The sequence below is a fragment of the Oryctolagus cuniculus genome, chromosome X (genome assembly GCF_051225735.1).
Source record: "Oryctolagus cuniculus isolate XC-2025 breed Fujian yellow rabbit chromosome X, ASM5122573v1, whole genome shotgun sequence".
Lineage (NCBI taxonomy): Eukaryota > Metazoa > Chordata > Mammalia > Lagomorpha > Leporidae > Oryctolagus > Oryctolagus cuniculus.
In genome coordinates this window covers 19,495,523-19,523,465 of record NC_142888.1, presented here as the reverse complement: position 1 = coordinate 19,523,465, position 27,943 = coordinate 19,495,523, and the positions used below count along the sequence as shown (strand labels likewise).

Genomic DNA, 27,943 nt, shown 5'->3' with positions numbered 1-27,943 from the left:
ACTCGACTCTTGGTATAGTTAGGAAAAGAGTCTAATCTAAGAGCTTTGCATCTGTACAGAGGATCGAGTAGATACTGAAAGAGATTTGCAGATCCACTGTTTTTTAGGCAGAGAGAATGCTCGTTAAATGCAGAACGCTGCTCTGGCTCATGTGTTTGCTCCGAGGTGTAGGTTTTGTTCGACTGACGTATCAGATAGTCAGAGTGGTTACCACACCGACGTTGTAGCAGCTGCATAATAAATGACTGAGAGAATCATGTTAGGCATGCCCACCTAACCTAACTTGAATCATGCGAAAGGGGAGCTGTTGGAATTCAAATAGACTTTCTGGTTCCCAGCAGTCGGCAGTAATAGAATGCTTTCAGGAAGATGACAGAATCAGGAGAAAGATGCTGTTTTGCACTATCTTGATTTGTTACAGCAGCCAACTTATTGGCATGATGGAGTGACAGGAAAAACAGCTGGCATGGAAGGTAGGATTATTAAAGCTATTACATCATTATGAATACAATTAGAAGCTGACCATGACAAAGCATATGTTTGAACAAGCAGCTGTTGGTAGCTGGGGTTTGTTGCCGAGCTCTTCAAACTCTGCAAACAGTGTTGCTTTTACAGAATGGATTTTAAAATTACCTTGTGCTGCGTTAGATTTTTGGAGGGTGTGCTTGCCTCCAACGTCAGGGAAATACTTCTGGGATAGAAATCAGTGTTAGAAGATTTTAGAATAAAGTATTTTTCAAGAGTCTAGGTTTCTCCAGGTAGATGATGACCAGGGAGGAGGCAGGGGTGTGGGGGGGGGTATCTATAGGGAAATCTACCCCAGCTCAGTTACATGCATTTTAGTTTCAATGACTGATTGATATACTGGTATTGAGAAAAATGAGAATGTATGGAATGTTTGGATAGCTTGAAAATTGTTAGACTTGGTTTCTGTTTTATAAGGAGTTTGCCTGTCAGTCATTTTTCCTCATCAATCTCTAGCTTTTGACATTTATTCAGTCATTCTGCATTATAGGAAGAAAATATATCAATATCTCCTGCAGGGTTTTTCAACAACTCTAGCATCTGTTTCAGCTATTGAACTGTATTCACGTTTTGCCAAGTTGATGTCGACCCAGCTGGTCTATCATTCCTCGCTTGATTACTGCTCTTAATTTCTCTGTATCAGCTTGTTTCAGATAGGGCTCTGAAAGCTGTTAATGAAAAATGACAGAAAATGCTAAATTATTGAAAATTGGATCCTTTAATTATTTATTTATTTTGGAACCTTAATGAGTTGTGTCTTAAATTCTTTCTTGCCTGCGTACGATTTTTAGAACACTGATTCTGTTTTGCAATATTTCTTTCAATCAGTTGGATTATACTTATAAGTACTTTGAAACAAATGGAGCATGAGCATTAGCTATATTTGGCTCCCAGAATAAAGTTTTGGGAAAAGGGGGAACAATTTAAGCTTTTTGTAGAAACTATGGATTGTTTCTATAATTCTATCTTCATACGCTGTCATGAGGATCTGTCAGTGAGTGTATATTGGACCGAACATCCTGAAATAATTTTTATCACCACTAGGGTAGCAAGAAAATAAAACATTTTAAAGCTGTTTTTAACAAGTGACTGCTAAAAACAGATGCTACATTATAGAAATAGATTTTCCTGAGTATAAAGAGCATGATTAACTATATATTACAGGATCTTTCAACTCTGCCCAGTCTGCCTCATAGCTTGAGTAGCTAAATCATCCAAGTTAATAGATGATCATATATGAACATCTAATATGACCTTTCAGTGTGCACAGTGCTGCTCATGTGTGTTGTGCCTTCTCTGCTGTAAATGTAATAGCTCAGTGAGTCCGGTTAAGGAATACACTGGCTGTTATGTAACTTTTTCCCCTGAATGTTAGCCCATGTTTTTCAATTACGTATTCCTCTTAGGAAGAGTCAGTTAAAACACATGTATTTAAATATCAGTGAATCAATTAGAAATTGATGTGCTACGGTAAAACTCGGGTCCATCCAAATTAATTATTAACATATGTTTCAAAAATAGTCAAATATTTGGATGAGTACTTTTTAACCTTGAAGCATACATGACTATGGTTGAGTATAGAACTCATAATTCATACATACAGCAAGAAAGAAAATAGTTTTCTAGATGTGTCCTTTTAGAAGTAAAAATATTCTTAGTACTGATTTCAGCTATATGATTGTTTCCTTTTAACACTTTTGAGTGCTGTATATTCTTTTATGTAGTCGTTACCATACTTGGTTAATCTTTGGGAGGCTCAAAGACTGATAGAGTATTTTGCATGCAAATGATACAGGGTGGTTTTTTGGTTCATTGACAAAAATCGGCTTTATCTAAACTGTCGTTTAATATACAGTCTTCTGCCAGTTCCATTTCTCAACTTTTTATAGCCATTTTTAGTGACAATTCAAGTCTGGAAAAACTCTTTTACATTGCATATTTAGTCGGACTCCTTTTGTGAATTGTCTCCTGTGAGAAAAATGTGGACTTCCTGCTACTTTCACACTCCTGTTACCATAGTGACTTAAGAGGGTTTCCTTTCAATGAAGATAGTGTAATTTGAATCAAGCACTGGACTCCCCAAACCGTGTTTTTTTTTTTTTTTTCTTTGTTCGTAGTTTAGGCTTGCTTCCTTTGTGACTAGATAGTGCTTTGTATTTGTTTCCACTGATGAATGGAGAGTACAGACACTAGGTGGCACCAGCTGTTGATTATTAATGAAATCTTAAAGGCTTTGGGCCACACACCTGAAGAGCAGGCAGACCCTTATTAATAAATGCATCATAAGAGTTGGAAATGCTTGCTGATCATTTTGACTGTGGAACACGATCCATATGTAAAGTGATGAAACTCTGTGAAGTCCCCCAATCCCAGTTCCTTAATTCTGTGTTTTCTGAAGTGATTCAGGACAAAAAGATGGTGAAGACAAATGTATAAAAATAGAAAGTGTGTATGAAAGAGAGGTGGGACAAAATAAAATATCGTAAACATTAAAATATAGTTTAAAAATTAGAATTGATGACTTTTAAAAATGTCTATGGGTCTCTCCACTCAGTTCTCTAGGAACTCATTGTTTTAGTTAAGGAATTTATGCTAATAAAGTCAACTCTGTTATTTTTAGGTAAAAATGTTATTGAGTATCTTTTTTTTAATTCAAAAGTAGGATAGTTCCCTTTTAGTGATAGCACTGTTAAGTGAAATTTCACAGGTGTTGGAGTGGCTGCCTTTTAGGTGTATTGCTGTTCATACAGAAACATGAGCAGGGGAAGACACTATTGCTTTAAGAATATGGTTTGAAATGTTTTTCCAGAGAGCTTGGTCCATTATGTTATTCTCCCATTATCGGGTCATCTATATTTAAAGATGAAAAATCAAATAAAAAGAAACCATTTAAGCATGTGCACACCCTTGGAAAATCTAGATTAGAGTAGGAATAAAAAATAGCTTCATACCTGGAAATATTTTTTCCAGAAAAGTAAACCAAACATTTCCCTCACTGGAAATTCCTAAGGAAGATAGGACAGGTTTTTTTTTTTTTTTAAGATTTATTTATTTATTTTGAAAATCAGAGTTAGAGAGAAGGAGGGACAGTGAGAGAGAGAAAAAGATATGCTGGTTCACTCCCCAAATGGCCACAACCACCCGTGATGGGCCAGACTAAAGCCAGGATGCCAGGAACTTCATCTGGGTCTGCTGCATGGATGGCAGGGGTCCAAATACAGGCTATCTTTTCCATTTTCCAGGCCATTGGCAGGTAACTGGATTGGGAATGGGGCAGCAAGGACAGGATCCAGCTCCCAAATGGGATGCTGTTGTTGCAGGTGGTAACTTTAGCCACTAGGCCACAACACCGGCCCCAAGATAGGATGATTTGAATTTGTGGTACACTGTTACAGGCCATAGTTCCTCCAATGTTTCCTGAAAAAGTATGCAGTATGGCTAGTTATACAGATTATAACATGACTTTTGGTGATGCTTTCATGATCCCTCTATGGTCAGGAGAAGGAGTGTTTTCTGCTGGATGTAAGAGGCTATCAGATTAAGCAACTTGTTATATTATCCTGCCTTTCTTGTGCCATTTAATGAATACTGTGTACCAAGAAGAGGGCTTCTCACAGGATTATCGTGTATTTTCATAATCTGGCTCCATCTGACTTGAACCTAGTGCCCTCTAATGTGCCTTGACCCTGTTTGGCCTGTGCAATATTAATACCTGAAACCTGAAGAAAGGCTTTGGCCTCTCTAGATGGGAAAGAGAACAAATATATTGAATCATTATGGTACCAAAGGATTATGAACACCTAAAATCTATGGTGAGGCCAAAAAAGATGAGTCTTCGTAGGAATAAGTACAACATCCTGTACTAAACTTCAAAGGAATGAATCTGACGAGTACAAGATGTAAGAAATGTAAGAGAATTAAAGCTTAATTAATAGTTCATTAAAAAATGATTTTATTGCTCATAATCTCAGTATTAGTCATAGTCTCATATGACATCAAATTTTAATGAAACAAAATAATATTGGATCTGTGTCCAGAAAAAGGAAAAAAAAGAAAATATTTTCAAGGTTATGATTGTGTGTATTATTTTTTATAGGGACACCATGGTCCAGGAGGAATTTTAACACTAGGGAGTATACTCATTGAAAAGTTTACAGTGAAAGTTCCTTGAAACTGTAACATTTAAGGGGCATTGAAAGTACTAGAAAATTGAAAAGTATAGGAATTCTTGAAAGAAGAGGAATTTTAAAAAGTTAAGCTGATTTCATAGAGAGATAGGCTAAAGAAAATAATGTAGACTCATTTGCACCTCATTGGTAGCAAAGGAAAAATACCTTCCAATTAATCATATAAGCAGAGAATTGACTACTTTGTGAGATATTGCATTCTTTGTTCCTAAAATCTTCGGTGCTAAGAGTGGAGTTCCAGAGCTATAGGGAAATTGAAGAAGATGTCTGCGATCATTTCTATCTCTGAGAATCTGTGCATCTAATCATTTCAAGATGAAATATTTCTCCCCTTTCAGATATTTCTTTGTCTCTGATACTCCACCATGCAAGCCAGGATTCAGTATAGTTCCATATGGCACACCTGTTCCCATTTGGCCAGCCAGAAAAAATGGTTTTCACATTCTAAGTTATTTTTTCTTTTTTCTTTTTTTTTTTATAAAGATTTATTTATTTATTTGAAAGAGTTACACAGAGAGAGATGGAGAGACAGAGAGAGAGAGAGAGATCTTCCATCCGCTGTTTCACTCCCCCAATTGGCTGCAATGGCTAGAGCTGTGCCCATCCAAAGCCAGGAGCCAGGAGCCTCCTCCAGGTTTCCCATGTAGGTGCAGGGCCCCAAGGAGTTGGGCCATCTTCCACTGCCTTCCCAGGCCATAGCAGAGAGCTGGATTGGAAGTGGAGCAGCCAGGACCTGAACCAGCGCCCATATAAGATGCTGGCACTGCAGGCAGTGGCTTCACCCACTATTCCACAGTGCCTGTCCCTCTAAGTTATTCTTAAGAGGATATTTTTGTGACAAATGAACATTACAAAATTATAGTTCAAGTGTTTATAAGGTCTTATTAGAAGACAGAATCACCATTTGTTTACATGACTGTGACTGCTTTGTTGTTAAAATAGCAGTTAAGTAGTAGTGTCAGAGACCATGCCCACCACAAAGTCAAAATATTTATACTTGACCCTTGATAGTAACATTTTGCTAACCCCATATGTAGACTGTAAAGAAACTTGCTTTTTGTGCCTTGAGCCAAGTATCTGGAACAAGCAAGGTCACAATTAAATATCAGTTGAAGACTATAAACAGAGATTGTGACCACCTGTAATATTTACATGTGACACTTTGAAAAGTGATTCAGATATACAGCCAACAGTTAAATATAGATCCATTTTGGCTGCTAATCTATTGAGAGATTATACTTGCTGAGGAATGTTTATATAATGTTGCTATAAGAAGATTTGTGGTCTCTGCAATCGTTGACATACATATCATATCTACTTTGCCCGAGTCCATTGATCTTGCTAAACTTAGCTATCTGCTAAGATTCAGTGACTTTTATTGTTGCTATTTAGTTACTGTGTGATTTCAGTAGACTTATAGAAAATGTAAAAGTCAGGGGAAAACAAGGTAGAGTGAGTGGACTTGAATTCTTGCAGCTACCCTTGTCTCTCTTCAGAAGTCTGTTGATTCTAAAAGCAGCTTGTACATTACAGAATCCTGGACAGGTGCTCACCTTTAAAAACATAAGGACGTTCTTGATGAACCATGTTTTAGAAGGGATTGAAGAATAAAAAGATGAAAACAAATGTGCCACACATTAGAGAACAGTTGTGGCTATTAGTAAGTGATTAATAAAATATACTTGAATTAAAAGTTAGTAATGAAATGTTTTCCTGGACATGTGGATAAAATAGAAGGGATTCAGGTCATAAAGGAAATCATAATCAGATTTTAAGCATAAAATTAAGGGTTCGGTATTTATCATCACATAGTACAATCTCCATAGTTCCACAATGTGAAACTAAAGTCCTCATATTTATTTCTAGGAAAGGATATAATTTCTGCTGACTACTAGCCCTGGAAATTCCTGTAAAACCCATAGGATTCTTATTTTATTTCCATGAGGATGTTACTGAGCTGCTATCTTGTGATGCCTGTCTCTATGGTAACAGATACAAGGCTTCAGGGTCTGAAGGAAATTCTTCCTATTGGCTTAGGAATATGGAGCGACAAGAGAGACTCACTGAGGAAGAGGATAAAGCTAGGAGCAGGCAAAAGAGGCAATTGAGAAAAAGTTGTCACGAGGGAGCTTTTTTGTGTTTGAACACAATTTCATTTCCCCTTAATCTATCTTAGAATAAAATAGCAACCAACATCAAAGTGAAGTTTAAAAATAAAAAGAAAAGATTCTTAAGAAGTGTTATTTTTCAGTCACCCAGTCAATTGTACGTAATTGAAGTCGCACAGAGTATTCCCTTAGTTAACTTGTCTTTCACTATGAAGGAAAAGATTGCTTCTTGCCTGTAATTGATAAGAGGGGGCATCTACCCGTGGCAAATTTAGTTCTCATTATTGCCATCAAAGATGTTGATCTTTTAAAAGACTTTCTTTTCCTTGATTCCAAGGGTAAGAATATTGAGGTAGGGTTGGCACTGCTTGTAATGACTGAAATTCTCATGGAGTTATGAAAATACAGTGGGCTTCCAAGTATTCTTTCAGTTTCGGTGCTCATAAAGAGCAATAGTAAATATGACCAGCAGGAATGCTTATTGGAAAACTGAGCATTTTCAGAGCATACTGAGTAAGTTTTTGTGTTCTTATAGTTTTGCTTTCTTTCTCTTATTCAAATAATTCAAAATAACGAAAAGCTCATAGAATTTTAAAATATTTTACTTTCTATTTATTTCACTTTTCCCTTATCTTCCTTTTAATATAGAAAATAGTAACTTACTACATTAGAATTGTTTGAGAAAGGAAATAAGTTAGGCTCTCCTTTCCTTTAGATTGGAAGTATATGTACATGTTGTGATCACATAAGTGTAAATACTTAAAATATTAGTGCTAATTATACATTATTCAGAAAAATGTCTTTGAAGAGTGTGATGTAACATATATTAGTATATTGTTCTTACTCATATTTTGATGTTTCACTTGTCCTAATGGTTTCATGTATGTTCAGGTGAAAGGGAGAAACAGTAAAATTATTTTAAGCAAGCAAAACTTCATAACTTGATCAAAGAAAATTAACGTATTAGGAGTGAGATGTAAATATGTTTCAAATGATATAAGATCAGATTAACAAACATTTATTCAGTATTTATTACTCATAGGTCATAGTGCTTAAAGCTTTAAAGGATTTACATCTTTTGTGACTTTTTTCCTAATCTTTACAAATGTATATATTATCTGTGAATATATAATTTTTTTACAAATTTAATCCATTCATTACAGATGTTTATAAGACTAGATTCAGGACTCTCTCAACTGTCTTTAAAAGGAAAAAATAGAGCTAGGTACAATGTCTCAGTGCCTCCTTTGATAATTTTGAAAAATATTTTTTGTGAAGACTTATTTATTTGAAAGGCATAGTTACAGAGGGAGAAAGCAGAGACAAAGAGAGGGATCTTACATCCACTGGTTCACTCCCCAAATGCTGCAATGGCTGGAACTGGTCCAGGCCAAAGCCAGGAGCCAGGAGCTTCTTCTACATCTCCCAAGTGGATGCAGGGGCCCAAGGAAAAGTATCTTTTAAAGAAATCCTTTCTTGAACTATACACAGTAATTTACATCATAAAATGTGGTCTCCCAATGAAGTAAGGCCACCTTAAAAATTAAAGATACATACCACTTTTGGAAACTTGCCTTCAACTTAAATTATAAATACACATAGAACATGGTTACCGTGATTGGCTTACAGAAAACTCATTTATTTGGGCTCTAGCATTAGATCCCAAGGTATACTTCAGGGAATAAGCAAATGGGTGAAAAGATGGTCTAATATACTGTGGAAATACAGATTAGATGTTCTGAATGAACATTTATAGAGGAACATGGATATGGTCTAACTGGATGGTTGGGTGGTACAAAGAAATTACTTGCTGTCCATATATACTTGAAGGTAATGGTACTTATCAGCTTTTAAAAAGAACTATTGATGTTCCTTGGCAATTTGATGACAGAGTTATAAATACAAAGAACCAAGAACAGTGGGGAAAATAAATTTACCAGTATTACTCTGCTTTGCTCATGACATTGTTACAATTGATTGTAACATCCAGATTGAAACAGGATACAGACCATCATATTCTGATTTTTCTAGCATAGATTTCTTTTTTGCTTATTATGGAAAGGGTACAATAGACTGAGTTATGGACAGTGACACTAATGCTAACCTAAAATTGTGTGATTTTAGGCAAGCTGTGGGACTCGGTCAATGCCCTATGACAAGTGTGAAAAGGAAGAGATTGAATAAAAGCCTGTCCATAGTGGAAACAACAATATATTGAGTAGGACTGTCAGTTTCCTCTCCCTTTGGCTGTTAAATCTTTCATGGACTGCTTCCGTTGGCCACAGTGGCAGGAGGCCACGTTCTCCATTAGGTCGTCCAGAACCGTAAAGCCCACAACTGAAGTGCCAGGTTGTTTCGGCTGCTTTCCATTCATCCCACAAAGGTTTGTTGATAAATTCTAACTGCCAGTGACTACAGTGACAGCTTACCAGAGAACAGCAGCAGCTGTGAATCCAGACAGAAAAACTGGCTTACGAATGAGCTAGAGGCTTCCAGGGTTCCTAGTATAAGTGATATGGAAGGAACTGACAGGGCCATCAAAGAACAGAATGATAGCTGAAAGGAAAGAAAGGAAATTCAGTGAAAAATACTTAGTCATTCAAAGTAAGGTGTGAAGTGACGTATTTGAAGGGTCACTTGAAATAAGGAGGAGTATGTCTAACAGCTGTTGCTCATGCTTCTGGAATCAAACCTAAAAGGTAGTGTTTAGATTGTTACAAAAGTCATTGGCAGTGAGATTAAAGATTTTTAGATTTAGCCATGCAAACTTTCTCTGAGGAATATTTCAAAAACAGTTACCTCTCATTTGTAGTGTATGTACAACTGTCCCTGGAAACTCTTTCCCATGCTAAAGTTAGAGAAATTGTCATATTATTCTACATGTATATCCATTCTTAAATAGAAGCTATCTAAATATGTTCCACTTATGTTTAAATTAGAAGTAGTCATAGCATCAGACCTCCAAGATCATACTGGTGAGCTAAAAGCATGACTTCTTATATAGCATAATGTTGTTGCTATATAGACCTATAATGTGAGGAAGTTGCAAGCAACTTCAATGTCAACTAATTTAATTGGTCTTCATCTACACACCCTTTTGCTCCTAGGAAATTAAAAAAGACGTAAGTTTACCTTTTACTTTGGAAGAAAAGATAAGCAGGACATTTTCTGAAAAACTGAATTGTCTAGAAACTCCCACTCATGCGGTACATTTTCTGAACAAATTGTCTAGAAAGCTTCCCTCTGTCCCTCTCTGTCTTTTGCCTCCCTCTCCTCAGAGTACTCCCCTCTTACCGCTTTCCTCATCCCTCTTCCCTCTTTTGCCTTATATAGTTGAATGTATTTATGTGTATATGTATGTGTCTCTCTTTCCATCTCTGACACTCTAAACTAGACATAAAGTAAAGGCAGGAAATTACCCCCCCAATATTTACTAGTGGAATAACTTTCCCTTATAGATGAAAGAAAAAAATTCTGTATGGTTTAGTCCTAAAACTTTTTACTAAACTATAAAATATAGGAATATATGAATCACTGCATCTACAACTTAAATTTTTACAGAGTGAGAACACCCAATTATTAGGATTGAAAACCCCAATTTTACCCTTTCTCAAAGAGTAGTCTCTTTTTGAGAGATTTATTTATATATATATATATATTTAAATTTTATTAAGTTATTCAAGTTTCATGTAAGTCATATATACAGATTTAAGAACATACAGATACTTCCCACCCTACCCTCCTTCCCACCCATGCTCTAACTCTTCTTCCTACTCTGTCCTATTCCCACTCTTAATTTTTACAATGATCTATTTTCAATTTACTTAATACCTGTGAGATTAACCCTATACTAAGTAAAGAGTTCAACAACTAGTATGAAGTGGGGAAGTGTCACTATGTTCCTAAATTGGTATATATGAAATACATGAAACTTATTTAACTTAAATTTTAAAAATAACACTGTTCCTCAACAGGAAACAAAGGCTATAAACAATCAGTACTCTCTTAAAGATAAGTGACATTGTGACTTCTTTTTTTTTAAAAAAAAAAGATTATTTATTTATTTGAAAGTCAGAGTTACACAGAGAGAGGGAGAGGTTTTCCATCTGCTGGTTCACTCCCCAATTAGCTGCAAAGGCCAGAGCTGCGCCAATCTGAAGCCAGGAGTCAGGAGCTTCTTCCAGGTCTCCCACATGGGTGCAGGGGCCCAAGGACTTGGTCCATCTTCTACTGCTTTCCCAGGCCATAGCAGAGAGCTGGATTGGAAGTGAAACAGCTGGGACTTGAACCGGCACCCATATGGGATACTGGCTCCACAGGCAGCGGCTTTACCTGCTACACCACAGCGCTGGCCCTACCATTCTAACTTCTAACACATCAGAGATTAAGAAATATACTTACTGAAATTTATGCATAAGAGCCCATATATTTGGTATTCATTTGTTTCTGGCTATTTTCCTGCAGCATTATATTTTTTAGAGCAACCTTCTTTGTTGTATATAGTTGTGGTTCAATCCTTTTCAGTGCTGCATAATATGCCATCATCACATGACTATACCACAATTCACTTACCCAATGTATTCTGTGAACATTTCGATTGATTCCATTTGTCAACTCTTAAAAATAATCCTTCTCTGAACATTTTTTATGTACATCACTTCTGTTATGAAAATATTAAGAAGTGGAATTGCTGGATCAGAGAATGGTTTAACATTCCTCTTTAGTTGATAATACCAAGTAGTTTTTCAAGATACATAAACAAACTTATCATTATTTTGTAATAGTTTTGGATATTGTTGCCAATGCTTCCATATTATCAGTTTCTTGTTTTAGCCATTCTCTTTGTTTTGCTGTATACCACATTGAGATTTATTTCCATGTTTTCTAATGACTATTTAGTTTGAGAATGTTTTTTAGGTTTATTCGTCATGTAGATGCTATCTTCAGTTAGGAACCTGTTCTTGTCTCAGGCTCATTTCTGTTTTGAGATGCCAATTTATTTTTTATAGGTTGAAGTTCTTTGCTGTTTTCTGAATAAGTCTGCTATGTTGGCTATATGTGTTGCAAGCATCTAGACAGACATCTTGTACAGAAGTTTGGGATTTCAAGACCCAGGTGTCCTTAAAAAACATTTAGTCCAATTTCTTAGTTTGACAGATGAGGACACTGAAACTGAAGGGAAAAACATCCTTCCCCAAAGTTTCTTCTAGTTGGTAGTAAACCAGAAATGACCTAAGTCTCCTGACAGTAAAGTAAGGAATTTTTTTCCTAATAAATCATGTACAGTCTTTAGTTCCTTTTAATTGGGTGATTCAAACTCCTGTCTCTCTGGGAAGGGCAAGAAATGCATGAAATAGTAATTATAACAGCAAGTGTAGAGTGATGGATTAATAATCTCATTGATTCTGTGAACAAAAATATTCCCATCTTACCAACTGTTGAATCACATAGTCAGGAGATAGATAGATAGATAGATAGATAAGAGCTTCCTTTTGACCTCAGATTTTGATTTTTCTTGTCTATAGCTTTATCATTATATTATTTCTTCTCATACTTTGCTATTGCTGTTCCCTTTCCAAATTTGGTTCTAATACAAGAAATTCCATCTTTTCTGCAGTTGAATAATAAGAACATTAATTTTATAATATTCTTTCTTAACATGAGAGGAAATTCAGGTTACAAGGCATGATTAATGTAATACCTACTGTTTACTGACTATTCTTACATGCTAGGTACAGTAGCAAGTACTTTTCATTCATTATTTTAGCTGATCCCTAGAACTACTCCCAAAACATGTTTTATTATTCTTATTTTATAGGTCTAGAGACTGAACTTCAGTGAGTTTAAGCTACTTATGGGATGACCGATATTTGAACGAGGTTTATCAGATTCTAAACATCATACTCTTTCTATCATCCCACTCTACCAATTTGGAAGCAAATGGATTTTGTGATATAGATTTGAGTTACTACCTGCCCTTAGTGTTTCTGCCATACATCTTAGGGAATTTATGTCCCCTTGTTCTGATATCATGAAATAATTCAATTTCTCTATTTTTCGAAGTGGTAATCAGAGTAGTCACTTTTTGGCCTTGATTTTGTTCAGTTATTAAACTGAACTCTTGATACTGAATTCTTGTTAATGAGCAATCCAAATACTGATAGGTAAGTTCATATCTGGAGACCAGATTGTAGCTGAATTTTTCTTGCATTTAGAGGTTGAACATAAATCTGTAATAGTTATAGTTCTGTCTAGCCACCTATTCTAGGATTATTTCCACACCTATATTTTAGTTCCAAATATTTCTTCTTCCTATTGATGGAAAAACCTTTCCAAAGATGCCTGAGAATCAATGTGCTCCCTACTCTAGCTCCTGTTCTGTGGCCAGTGTGATTCCTTTTGTCACACTTCCTATTTTCATGCAAAGCATATACCCACTAGTTCTTCCATCTAGAAGTCTGAATCCTTGTGAGTTAACATGTTATTTTTTTCTCTTGAGTAAAAGGAACCCATTTTAAATTATTTTAAAAGATTTATTATTTATTTGAAAGCCAGAGTTACAGAGAAAGGAGGAAGAGAAGAGGAGGAGGGAGAAGAGAGAGCAAGCAAGCAAGAGAGAGAGAGAAAGAGAATCTTCCATCCACTGGTTCACTCCCCAAATGGCTACAGTGACTGGAGACAGGAGACAGGAGCTTCTTCCAGGTCTCTCACGTGGGTATAGGGACCCAAGGACTTAGCACTTGGATTATTATCCTTTGCTTTCCTAGGAGAATTATCAGTGAGCTGGAAGGGAAGTGGATCAGCTGAGTCATGAGCCAGTGCCCATATGGTATGCCTGTGTCACAGGCAGAAGCTTAACCTGCTATGCCACAGCACTGACTCCTAAAAAATAATTTTAAATTATCATTATTTCACTGTCTGTGATCAAATGATCCTTTAAACCAATGATCTCTAATTCCTAGGAACTGGACAGTATTAATACACTAATTATATAGAACTTTACACATTACAAAATACTTTCAGGTTTATTTTATTTATATAACCACCCTGTGAATTTGGCAAAGTAGGAAGTATTGTTTATTTGTATATAGATCCATGTAACTAATTGCTACCTATATGTATCCTACATTTATTTTAACTCTGCTACCTCCTCTCTATATCACCTGCCAGTTATCAGGTTAGGGAAGAGAAGATTCCTTCATTTCACTTTGTGTACAGTCATAAGCTTCCTAACTTCCCTGTGATCTTGCTTTACTCTAATTCATCATCAGAAGGCTGCTAGGCACATCTCTCTCAAAGACATAGCTTAATGTGTTACTCCCCTGCTAAAAACTGACAAGTGAATCCCCATTGTTTTTAGTTTATAATTCAGATAACTTTTGTGGGGAAAAGGGTACTTTGCAAGATTTTCCCGGCCTTGCACCCACCATATAAGTGCCTCACCCTAGTTCTCTGAATGTAACACACACACTTCCCTGCCATGAGCCTTTGGAATTGTAGATCCTGTCTCACACTCGTAAACAGTTTTGACTCTTACATAGTCACCTCATGCATGTCTTATAATTCTCCAAGATAATTGAGATAGTGCCTGTTTTTCATTTTTGGATCATATACTTCTATGAATACTTACACAATATTTTCTTCTTATTTGTGTTAACCCTATCTTGCTGTGCTATACTTTTCAGGGTTTTTATTTATTGTATTTATCCATTCTTAGTATTTGAGGTCTATAATTTCTCCAGTTTTTACCCCTTATATAGCACCTGTTGAAGGACTTACTTGGTTTTTACTTCAACTTACAATGAATTCCACACCCAGCAGAAGTAAGAAATATTTGAGTTTTTTTTTTTTTTTTTTAGCATCATCTCTATTGTGGCTTTCTTGCCTCCAATGCAACCAACCATAGTGATGTTTTCAAGATTGTCAAGATTCCTATTCATTGAGTTTATGAAAATGAGTTGAGCCTAGTTGTCATTTCAGTCTATTTCATATTATTAGAAGTTGGAATATTTCATTATGATCTCATGATAGTTACCCTACATAATAATTTAAAACCTTAATTTCCTGTGCTTTACATATTAGCTCCCCTGAGGTCTTAATACATTCAAATTATTCACTGATGAAACAATACAAATAATTTAATGGAATGATTCAGTAAAGTCATAGAAGAGTGAGTGTATTGACAGTTTATGACATGTACAAATTCAGGCATATTTTAAAGTAATACAAAGAAAAATGTGGTGCTTTTTTCTAAAATAGTGTACTCTAGCAGTTACCCAGCTGTGCTGCAAAGCTTGGTTATTATAACGTGTATGAAGTTAAGTATATATCTACCTTCATTTCCCCACTGGGTTTTCATTAGAAAATGAGAACTACATTTTGTAGCATTTGTCTGGTGTGAGGGGTTGTACAATGCCAGTTATAGGAAAGCAGAACAAATGTGTGATTGGGTTAGACCCTAAACCTCAGGTCGATGCTGGAAAGTCTGCTCGTTTACAGGTGCCCTTAGGCTTTAAAGAGAGTAAGAATTCAGTGGATATGCATGTTAACATCCAATTTCTCTCATGCACAGATTTGGGGTATTAAGAAGTTAATAAAGAAGTGAACAAATTCATTATTTTATAATCTCTTAAATCTTTTCTATGGAGGGAAAATCTCAAAGATGCATAAGTATATAGCAAATTGGTTCTGAAATGTATCCCTTCTTTAAAATCACATTTTCTATGACAGAAGGCCACATGCCAGGAGCTCTATTTAGTTATTTATTTTGATGCTTTTTGTGGAAATTCTATTCATTCTTTAGTGATTTAGTGACATTATATACAGACCTTTACATACGTAGTGGAATTCAATACACCATGTTCAAAAAGCACATTTGAGGCTGACAGAATTCAGTTATGAAGATTATAGTATTAATTTATTAGAGAATGATACAATCGTCTTTATGATTATATTGGCCAAAGGAAAGGGTATACTTTATCATATTATGCAAGAAATTAAGTTAATTAGTGACTACATTTATAAACATTGTAGGCATGCTGACACTTGTTACATAGTTTGTAAATAAACATATTGACCTGGGGTATAACCAAGCACTGAATGAAAAGGAAGGAATTTGGAAGATAAAACCATATCTGTAGTGGGGGTGAACTCCAAACTTGTAAATTAAAGGATAAAACACAATAAGTAAATTAGGAAACTTAATTTTTTAACCTGTTGTCTGCCAGTTATGTGGGCTTATGACAGAAACCAGCATTAATATGCAAATAGCACTCTGATTTTACGAAGAAGGAGCCCAACTCACAAACATATGCTCTGGCTAATTAGCTTTGTGCTGGGTTTAGCATGACAGTGATAAATTGGGAAAATGTAAGTAGCATTGTGGTAGGATAACATTAAAGATAGGAGGTCTGAGACCACTGTTAGGGAGAAATAGAAACAACATGGAATAATACTAAAGGCTGAATTTGATTAGAAATGGTAGTCCTAACTACCAAGCTTTATTTTACAGCTGGAAATTTCCTTACAAATTCAATGACCATATTAACATCATGATAGACAATATTATAACTCTTTGTAGTTTAATAATATTGATTTACTTTAGACCAATTTATACTTTAAAGCTAACTATTTTTATTCCTACTGTTTCTTGAATAAAGCCACAGGCATCTCTTTTCTTACTTTATTTGTCTTTTCATCACATTTTGTTACATTTATCCCATTCAAGTTTCATTCACTTAGTATGCTTTTATTCTGTTCATACTATGTGGAAAGTATTTCATGGAATACTGAGAGCAATAAAAAGATTCATCAGAAATTATTTCTGTCCTCAAGAAGCTAACAGTGGTGACCATAGACAGTCATGCTCAGAGAATATATGACTGCTATGATATATCTCCACTCCAGCCCTTTGCCCTCTAACACTTTCATTTTTGCTTGTGTAATCTTTGCCCCTAACATTCTTGCAAAATGAAACACAACATGGTAGTAGCTGAGTAGTATAGAATTTCCTGTATGTTGGACACCTGATAACCAAGTTATCACAATCAGGATACACCCTTCTTTGTTCAAGCCTGACTCAGAGGAATGCTTTATTGAGATTTTGTGAGCCACAAATTATATAGTTCCTGTTAGTGTCAAACCAGGCTGTGTTCAATCCCACAATTTCATGAGGCACCAAAGAGCCTCCTAATGCTGTCATAAATGCAGCTGGATTTTTTTTTTAATTCCATATAGGCATTAAAGACATTTAACTGACTTCTCATCCATTCATCAAAAATTATGACTTACTATAATTGCATATGGTGAATGGTGGGAATACATGTTTCTTACTCTTTTCAATCTAGATTATTGCTCATGGAAGGCCTATATCTGAACACAAGTAATGCTGTCTCCTCACCTTAACAATGATATTCTAACATAATTAGTTGTAGAAACAGAAAAGATGAAGGAAGCCATTCTGAACATACCTACCTATTTAGGGTCGCTCTCCCTCTTCATGGAGGAACGACACTAAGCCCTGCCTAGGCTTCATATCCGAGTCACAGCACCATTATGTCGCTCCCCCTCTTCGTGGAGGAACGACACAGGACCCTGCGCTGTTCTTTCGTCTGCTCGGCCCTCCCCGGGTTTGCTGCTGGTTCTTCCCGGGTTGGCTGCCGACCCTTCCACCTCCGTGGAAGGGCGGTTCCCCCTGCCACATTCCCCACTTCCACGAGGGAGCGGCACACCGCCGGCCGGCTCTCTCGGGGGCTGCACAGGTGTTCCCCTTAGATGTTCCTGGTGCATGTTGTCTCTCTCCTCCTTTATAGTCCTCTTCCACCAATCCCAACTCTGCTACCCACACGCCGAGTACGCTGCTCTCCTCCAATCAGGAGCAGGTCCCACAGTTTATTGGTTGAACTGGAGGCAGCTGTGTAGAAGCTGTTTCCCTTCTCAGCGCCATATTGTGGGAAAGCAGATGCATAGAATAAGTCTTAATTCCAGTAACTTAGTCTAGTCCGAGTTGCTCCCAGTTGCTCCCCACATTTAGTATCAACTTGTCACATTTTGTTAGAAGGGGAAGTTTCAAAGGTTTCCCGCCTGAGTCCAGGTCCCGTTTTCTTATCACACTTGCCTTCATGTATCTTCTTTATTTTTTTTATTTTATTTTTTAAAAGATTTTTATTTATTTATTTGACAGGTAGAGTTATATACAGTGAGAGAGAGAGGGAGAGAGAGAGACAGAGAGACAGAGACAGAGACAGAGACAGAGAGAAAGAGAAAGGTCTTCCTTCCGTTGGTTCACTCCGCAAATGGCTGCTATGGCAGGAGCTACGCTGATCTGAAGCCAGGAGCCAGGTGCCTCCTCCTGGTCTCCCATGCAGGTGCAGGGCCCAAGGACTTGGGCCATCCTCCACTGAACTTCCAGGCCACCGCAGAGAGACGGACTGGAAGAGGAGCAACCGGGACCAGAACCTGGCACCCACATAAGATGCTGGCGCCACAGGTGGAGGATTAACATAGTGTGCCATGGCACCGGTGCCTAGTATCTTCTTTCTATGATGAGGATAGTAAAAGTGATGCTTCTGCTGCTGCTACTGCTGATGCCTCATGGTAGGCAACTATAATATCAGAATGTGATAAATGCCAAAAACACAATAGTGGGAATGGGCATTTAGAGAGATAGGGATAGGGATAGGGATAGGGATAGGGATAGGGATAGGGATAGGGATAGGGATAGAGATAGAGATAGAGATAGAGATAGAGAGGGATAGAGATAGGGATAGGGATAGGGATAGGGATAGGGATAGAGATAGAGATAGAGATAGAGATAGAGATAGAGATAGAAACAGGGAGGGAGGGAGGGAGAGAGAGAGACAAAAAAGCAACAAAAAGAAAAGGAAAAAGGAAAGAAGGAACAAGAGAGAATGAGAGAGTGAGAGAAAGAAAAAGAAAAAAAGAAATTGAATGTGTTGTTTCAGGAGAACAATTTTGTCCAGACATCTTAACTTCTCTGGATACAATTTTCCTCAGTTCATCCAGTCATATTTACATCTATCCATTCATTTATCACTCCATATATTGATAATCTATATATCGAGATATAATCATATAAATTAAATGATATAAAATTGCTGTTATGTGACCATTTTGATCTAAAAATGGAAATGGCATATTAATACAATAAAACTAATGATTCTACTTGTGTGCTAATTGAGTGGAGTGATAAGGTGCTGTATTGATAAGAAATATGAAATGTAAAGAAATTTTTGAAAACTCAGATTAATAAATCTTTAAAAAAAAAAAAAAAGTGGGCCAGTGCAGTAGCACAGCAGGTTAACGCCCTGGCCGGAAGCACTGGGATCCCATATGGGCGCCGGTTGGAGACCTGACTGTTCCACTTCCAATCCAGCTCTCTGCTATGGCCTGGGAAAGCAGTAGAGGATGGCCCAAGTCCTTGGGCCCCTGCACCCACGTGGGAGACCTGGAAGAAGCTCCTGGCTCCTGGCTTCAGATCGGTGCAGTTCCGGCCATTGTGGCCAAATGGGGAGTGAACCATCGGATGGAAGAATCTCCCTCTCTCTTTCTCTCTTTCTCTGCCTGTCCTCTCTCTGTGTAACTCTGACTTTCAAATAAATAAATAAATAAATCTTTAAAAAAAACTAAGATGATAATTACATTATATAAATTGATGTGCTATGCATATAAATTGATATGATCCTCTACTTCAATCTTAAAAGGAAGAAGTTCCCTTCTGTTGTGATTTTATTAATCCCATCTGATGTTTATAATATTAATAATGGATTGGACTGTGAAGAAATAGACAACTGGGGAGTGAACTATGGATATAAGATTTTCTGTATTTAATCAAATTTACCTTGTTGTAAATCAAATAAATTTTGTTGAAACTACACAGACTGCTTTCCTAGTGAGACAGTGGGCTGTAGTCAGCACTGTGTCTGCTTAGACAACATTATGATTAATTTTGCAAATGCTGTTTAATATACTTTTTAATAGACTAATGGAAGAGGGATTGATATAAAGTATCCTTCACAAAAATGAGTAAAACTTTGGTTTCTATTACAATAATCTACTTTTAGTGTAATTAGGTAACACTTATTCCATTAAATTGTAGATATAAATTGGTAGAGCATACAGGAATGTGAATAAAGGGAATTATTTGGTTACTATGCATATTTCACTGAAATGTTGCTGTCCATGAATGTTGTTACCTAGAAAAACACTGTAGATTCCTAAAATGTAACACTAGAATTAAGGATTTAATACTTAGTTTATATTATGGAAAAATATTGTAGTATATGCAGTATGAAAGGATTTCATATGTGATACTGTATATTTATTGATTAAATTCCAAACATTGCCTATGTCCAGTCTTCTTTGATGGCATGGTTTCTGGAAAATAGCCAGATAATCACTTTAAGAGCATTTAAAGCTCTACATATCTTCAAACCAACCAAGGTTTCTTAATTTTGTTGTTATTTTGGTTGCTTTGTGGTTTTCTCTTCTATTGTGATGAGATAAAACATCATTTGTCAAAAAAATAATTTTAAATATGTTGATTTTCCATTGTTGATTAAAGGAGCTAGGAATTTTAGATATCTTATAATTTTCCTTTAGAAATTTGAGTTAAAACAATAGTAGTTACAGTTCTTCCAGATAAAAAGAAATGCTAATATAAATATGAGCAAATATGTCAAGGATATGTATCCTGAAGATAAAAAATGATGATAAAAGAAACCAAGACCTAAATAATTGCAGAAATACCATATTATTGGTTAGAATTCTAGCATAAGGTTTTGGATTGAGTCCTGGCTTCTCCACTTCTGATACAGCTCCCTACTAATGTGCCAGAGAAAACAGCAGAGGATGGCCCAAGTGCTTGGGCCCCTGCAGTCATGTGGGACACCTGGCTCCTGGCATTGGCCTGGTCTGGCCATGGTCATTGCAGCCACTTGGAGAGTCTCTCTAACTCTGCCTTTCAAATAAATAAAATAAATCTTTTTAAAAGTATAGCATACTGGGAAAGCAGTAGAGGATGGCCCAAGTTGTTGGGCCCATGCATCCTCATGGGAGACCCGGAAGAGGCTCCTGGCTCCTGGCTTCGGATTGACACAGCTCTGGCCGTTGCAGCCATCTGGGTAGTGAACCAGAGGATGGAAGACTTACTTTCTCTCTCTCTCTCTCTCTCTCTCTCTCTCTCTCTCTCTGTTTCTGCCTCTCTATAACTCTTTCAAATAAAGTAAAAAGTTAAAAAAATAAAGTATAGCATAGTAAACATGGCAATACTAACCCAAACTAATATATCATTTAATGCTTCAGAAAGAATAAAGTAGGAAGAGCAGTCTATTCAAAATGAAGACCTACTATATAATCAAAACAGTATGATATTGATGGTGCCACATACACATGCAGCAGTCGAATCAAATAGTCCAGAAACAGACCTTTTAAAGACATCCAACTAATTTTTTTATGGAGGTGTAAAAGCAATTCAAGAAGAGGAAAGATATTTTCAATAAATGGTTTTGGAATCAGTAGACATAGATAAGGAGAATAATGACTTTTGACTTAAACTTAACGCCTTATGCAAACATTAACTCATAGAACATGAGCATAAATGTGAAACGTGAAGCAATAAAAGTAATAGATGTCTGATATATGAGTGCGTGTGCATCCATGTGTATACCTGGGTGAAGAGAGAGGGGAACAAAGGGACAAGCTGTATATGTATAATTTATTTTTGCCTTTTGTTCAAATGTAATATAGTAGGGGATTTTCACCTTTCTTAGACTTTGTATTAATTATCTTTACACTTTTATAGTATTGGTGTTGGGCAAGGAGAGTTTAGATTCAGAGTAGTTTTGTTCATTTTTTAGTCCGTGGTAGCCAATTAATATTTCCCATTCTTTTGATGACTTCTTGTCCTCATAGCTGAAAGCTATGCTTTCAACTGTTCATCACTAAATGATATTTAAGTATATAGTCATTCATTAGATAAGCAACATGGGAAATAGGTCATATTAATTTTAATTTTACTTTTAACTGTCATTATCTGCAAATGATAGTTTGCAAAAGTTAGTGTATTTCAAAACAATTTGAAAAATCTCTCAAGAAAACCTAATCTTGTCTCCATAAAAGAATACTTTACTTTCACTTTTCCAAACTCTTTCGATAGTGTTTGTAAAACTACCCTTCTGGTCAGAAAATTTGAAGAGGTCTATATAGAATAGTCTTTTTTTTTTTTTTTTTTTTTGACAGGCAGAGTGGACAGAGAGAGAGAGAGAGAGACAGAGAGAAAGGTCTTCCTTTTGCCGTTGATTCACCCTCCAATGGCTGCCGCGGCCAGTGTGCTGCGGCTGGCGCACCGCGCTGATCCGATGGCAGGAGCCAGGTGCTTCTCCTGGTCTGCCATGGGGTGCAGGGCCCAAGCACTTGGGCCATCCTCCACTGCACTCCCTGGCCACAGCAGAGAGCTGGCCTGGAAGAGGGGCAACCGGGACAGAATCCGGCACCCCGACCGGGACTAGAACCTGGTGTGCCAACGCCGCAAGGTGGAGGATTAGCCTAGTGAGCCGCGGCGCCGCCTAGAATAGTCATCTTTTTTAGTTGTTATAGTAGGCACAATGATGGCCTTTCCAAGATATGCATGTCCTAATCCTGGAAACTTATGAGTATGTTGTATTATATAGCTATAGTTTGATCCTCAGGACAACTCTCAATTCAATTGTTCACCAAGAAGATTCATAGAATTTATAAAAGCTGTTATATTCATTGTTACAGGTTATCACAATTAAAAGATAATGATTAAAATCAACAAAGGAGAAGTTGCATACCACAGAGACCAGGTGCCAGTTCCCAGCTGTCCTCAAAATGGTGTCATATGGACAGCACTTAATTCTCTCACAGTGATGTACAACAACAAATACAAAGTATTTCCATCAAGAGCTTACCTGAATATTGGAGTCAACAGTTTTCTTGAAGTTGGCTATATAGGCATGGCGAGCCAGCATAACTGACCTTAGTTACTAAGCTTCCAACCTCTCTAAAGTTCAAACTGATATAGTACAGTTCAAGGGCCACACTATAAGTCATGTTATTAACATAAGCTCTCTGGTGTGGCCCAATGCCTGAGGTAAAGATGCTTTTATGAAGCCACTCAAGAGCCAGATTGTTGTCAGGAATGTGCAGGGTTTATACTACCCAGGCCTGTAAAGTTAGTATTTTATTGCACAGAAGTCAAGCATACATTGCAACTGTGGTTAAATTAGGACGTGGAGATAGTGGAACTGGATTATCTGGATGAACCCTATAACATCGCAGAGTTCCTTCAAGAGTCAAAAAAAGGAGATGTGAGATTGAACCGCAGTGTCAGAGTCATGTTTTGTTGATGGGAAGATGCTATGCTGCCTCCTTTCAAGATGGAGGAAGGGGCCCTAAGTCAAGGAATGCAGATCACTTCCAAAAGCTGAAAAAGGCAAAGACATGGGTTCTCCACTAGAGCCTCCAGAAGGAGCACAGCCCTGCTCATACCCTTAGTCTAGTGTCAGATTTCTGACATTCAGAGCTTGTAATAAATAAGGATGTGCTTGTTTAAGTTACTAAGTCCATGGGAATTTTTTATATGAGCAATAGGAATCTAACACAGTAGAATATAAATATAGATGCTCCTCTACTCACAGATCGGTTACATCCTGGTAAACTCGTTGTAATTTGAAAAGATAAGTCAAAAATGTATTTAACATGCCTGACAAACATCAAAGCTTAGCAACATGGTACACTGTAGAGGATCTGTTGTTAACTCTTATGAATGCATCCCTGATTAGGAGCTGTGGCTTTTGAAACTGCCCAGAGTTAACAAGTGATTGTCTTGCAACCTTATTGCTAGCACAGGGAAAAATGAAATTTAAAACTTCAACCTACAAATTTCTACTGAAACTGTGGTGCCTTTGCATCATATAAAGTTAAAAATCTTGAGTTGTTTGTGTATGTTTGTGTGTATATGCAGTAGTTCCCTCTTATCTATGGTTTTAGTTTCCATAATTTACCTCCTAATAACATTGTCCAAAAATATTAAACAGAAACTTCCAAATATTAAATATTTGTAAGTCTTCCAGGGACATTATTCATCTGTTTGCATAGCACAACCACACTGTATATTTTGATTACCCATTAGTCACTTACTTATAGTCTCAGTTACAAGACCCACTTAGCAGCATCACAAGTGCTTGTGTACAAATAACATTTATGTAGTAGATTCATGCTGTGTCACAATGCCCATGTCATTGATCTCACTTCATCTGATCAGTAGGCATTTAGTGCTCTCACATCATGCTAAGAAAGATGATATAGTATAGTAAGATATTTTGAGAGACCAAATTCACATAACTTTTACCATAGCATATTGTTCACTGTAATTCTATTGTATTAGTCGTTTTTGTTGTTAATCTATTGTGATGAAAATGTAAGTTTATCATAGGAATGTATATATAATAAAAATAGTGTATATAGGGTTTAGTAATATCCGTGGTTTCAGGCATCCACTGGGAGTATTGGAACATACCTCTGTGAATCGGGAGGGGAGATTGTGTGTGTGTGTGTGTGTGTGTGTGTGTGTAAACAGAGGTATATCTTTGGGTAATCTAAAACAGTTTTACCACTTGCACATCTTAAACGCAAAGCATATATACATACATTTTAATATACAAGTGTGCATACTCACATGTACACACATATCTTAATATATGGCATTCAGTTCTATCATCCCCTGATGACAGATCACAAATTTGTGAACCGACTACATTGGGTTTGACTTGGGATTATTAAACTCATGGTAAACATCATCAAGGCACATGGATATCTTGGCGTTTCATTTCACTGATGAACAGGTTTGAGTATACAAAGTGACAGTTGTTATTAAAATTTGGATTTAATACCTATTTCAAAGTAAATTGCACCTACAGTCTATTTGCAAGCTCCACTTTTTAGAAATTCTACTTTATATTCCCTGCATTTATTACATTCCCTTGCCTTTCTCTTACATCCACTTAGCTTAACAAGAAGACACTGAGGTTTTAAGTGGCACTGGATTAGATTGAATTAATAATATAGTTCTTCAGTTGGTAACAGAATGTTCTTAGAAGAATCTTGCACTTATTTTTCTTATGGTAGTTACTTGTTAGATTGAGCATTTTAAAAATCTTTTGCTTCAAATTGCAATACACATTAACTAATGATATTTCTTAACCATAGTGTTTGACAAAACCAGGATATTACAATCTCAGTGTACAGTTTGGCCCAGTAGTTGGTCTCTGCTCAGATCATTCAAAGAGGTAATTAGAGAAAGTCAACAATATACACAAGTCTATAATTTAGTTTTCTCTACAAACATCACAACCAATGGGATGGAAGGCATTAAACATTTACAACTAAAAACTTCAGTATTTTGTAAAAAGGATTCAATCAAGCAGTATACTGACTGAAAGGTTACACAGATGGTCCTCATTATTCACTGATTTCATGTTTGTGAATTATCCAACTTGTTAAAACTTATGTGTATCCCTAAAATCATTACTCAGTGGCACTTTGACAACCCTTCGTGGATATGCTTGGAGAGGTGAAAAAAAAAACGAGTCATTTCACACACTCCTAGCTGAAGTCAAACAAAACAATACTCTGCTGCCTTCTTTCAGGTCTCATTGTGTAAACAAATGTTATTTTTGTAGCCTATTTAATGCTACTTTTCTTCATTTTTATGCCATTTCTTAGTGATTTCTTGTTTAAAACGAACCCCAAGCATGCTAGTAAAGTGCTATCTGATATTCTTGAACTCAACTTCATGTGCCTTAAGAGAGAAAATAGATCCATCAAGTGTGAGTTACCATGTTGTTGGTTCTTCATTCAATGGTAATATATCAATAACACGTATTGGTCTTTGAACAGAAACACACATTAAGCAAGTTTATATATAAATATTAATTGTTTCCCAAAAATACAGCCAGAGACTTGCAAGAAACCTAATGTATTTTTTCTGAGAGGGATGCTTCAGTATCTGCTATTTCAGTATTTACAGACCTGCAATGAGTACTAGAATCGAATGTGTATTGCTGTCATGCTTTCTCCCAAGGCACTTGCCCTGTGGATGGCACACATTTCCTAACAGTAATGAAAATACCACAGTGACATTAAGATTCCCCAGGTCTATTATTTAGCTATAATTGAGTTTCAATGAAAAGAGTGAAGTAAGACATTAGTAAGGCTCTCACCTGTGCATTATTAATTCTTTTATGTTTTTTCCAGTGTATTAAAATGGTAACACCAGTATCAGGAATGGCATGATGTCAAAATGACATGACTGTTTCTTAAATGAATGTCATACAGGTTCTATGAAGAATAAATCTTTTTCGTGAAAAAAAATGTGAGTTTATTGGTCATCTAACTGCTCATCTTAAATGCTCCTTCTCTTTGCTATCTTTGTCCAGTTTTCTGTGAATTCTTTCTCCTGCTCATCTGTTTTGTGTGTCATTCTTATCTTCGTTCTGTTTTATTATGCCAGCTATAATAATGGGAAAATCCATAACCTCCAACTCCCTGTACCATTTGAAACTGACAAATGGTATTTTTAAAAAAATTATCTGCTTATATCTAGGACTTTTGCATGTCTATATCTAAAACTGACTGATGCATAGATGTTGGTGGCAAGTAAATAATGACATCAATAAATTGCAGAGACTTCTACCTCTTCCCAAAATATGCTTTTAAGAAATGCCCTATACCATTCAGATGATAGTATATCATCACAACAGTGTTCACAGCAAAAAAAAATTGAAAATTCTGATGCTAATATTAATATACCATTTGGGGAGTTAGCCAGCAGATGGAAGATCTCTCTCTGACTCTGTCTCTGTTTCTCCCTCTCTTTCTCTCTCTGTAACTCTGCCTTTCAAATAAGTAAATTTAAAAAAAAATTAATATACCATTTCAATACATTTGGTCCAATCTACATTTTATTACTTTACAATGACAATTTTAAAATAATTAAGATAGATTACTTCCAAAGCCTTCTTAAATTTACAAAAATCTCATGTCATATGATCCTACTTCATTAGCTTGGCTGTAAGTTTCTCAAGAATATCTATGGTAGGGATAGGACGTTATCTGAGTGTGTTTGTAGATGTAACTATATAGGTATGCATATATATATATTCGTGTGTATATAAATTTATATGTAATATGAAAGAATATAAGTATATATGCACATGCAAATATTGTATAAATACAACGTATATATGTATATGTAATATATGAATTTACAAATTTTATATGTATTTTCATAACAGCATAAGGTTTTGTTTTTAATTTACTCAAGAGGCAGAGAGACATAGTTCCCATTTACTGACTTTCTCTTCAGATGCCTACAATGGACAGGACTGGGCCAGACTAAAACCAAAAGCTGGAAATTCAACCCAGGTCTCCCATGTAGGTGGAAGAAACACAACTATATGAGTTATTGCCTGCTGCCTCCCAGGCTCTGCATTAGAGAGAAGCTGGAATCATAAGCCAGATCTGGGAATCAAACCTGGTCACACTGCTATGGAATTCAGGCATCTTAAATAGCTTTTTAACTACTGGGCTGAATGCCTACCCCTCAAGCTTTATATTAAGAGGTTGAAAAGTCCATAGAACCTTTGTGTAATTTAGAGAATCATACTTTATCTCACTTCAAAATCCTCTTGAAAAAAATTATTGTATTTAAATAAAGGGAACAGATTTCATGTATAAAGTTTTAAGAAAATAAGTATACTTCCCACCCTACCCTTCCTCCTTCTACTACATGAAACATCAGAGAAATTACTCTCCTTGCCATTAGTCTCTTTAAACTCCATGCTAGATAGTGTTATTGCAGCAGTGGACATTATGGAATGTATGTAGCACATCCTGAGATATTTTCATTCAAATATCATTTGTATGAAAATCATAAGCCTATGCCTGTAGACTTTATTTTCTGTCTGACTTAATTTCACTTGCAAATTTGGAAGCAGGGATTGTAAGAATACTCCATTTTAGCAGAATTAGAGCATTAACATGTAAAACTAATATGGATATTTCATTAAGTTTTACTAACAT

General features: G+C 36.3%; 1 protein-coding gene across 2 annotated transcripts in view; it reads left to right on the top strand.

Moving 5' to 3' along the window:
• Positions 1 to 287: 287 nt before the first annotated feature.
• DMD (dystrophin) overlaps positions 288 to 27,943 on the top strand; it is a 2,249,390-nt gene continuing 2,221,734 nt past the window's right edge. The window contains exon 1 of one of the 2 annotated variants that reach the window (XM_070067426.2): positions 288 to 473. In XM_070067426.2, coding sequence (XP_069923527.2) covers positions 467 to 473 — 7 coding nt within the window. In that variant the 5' untranslated portion in view covers positions 288 to 466. The remainder of the gene's footprint in view (positions 474 to 27,943) is intronic. The other variant, XM_051827673.3, reaches the window with a different exon arrangement.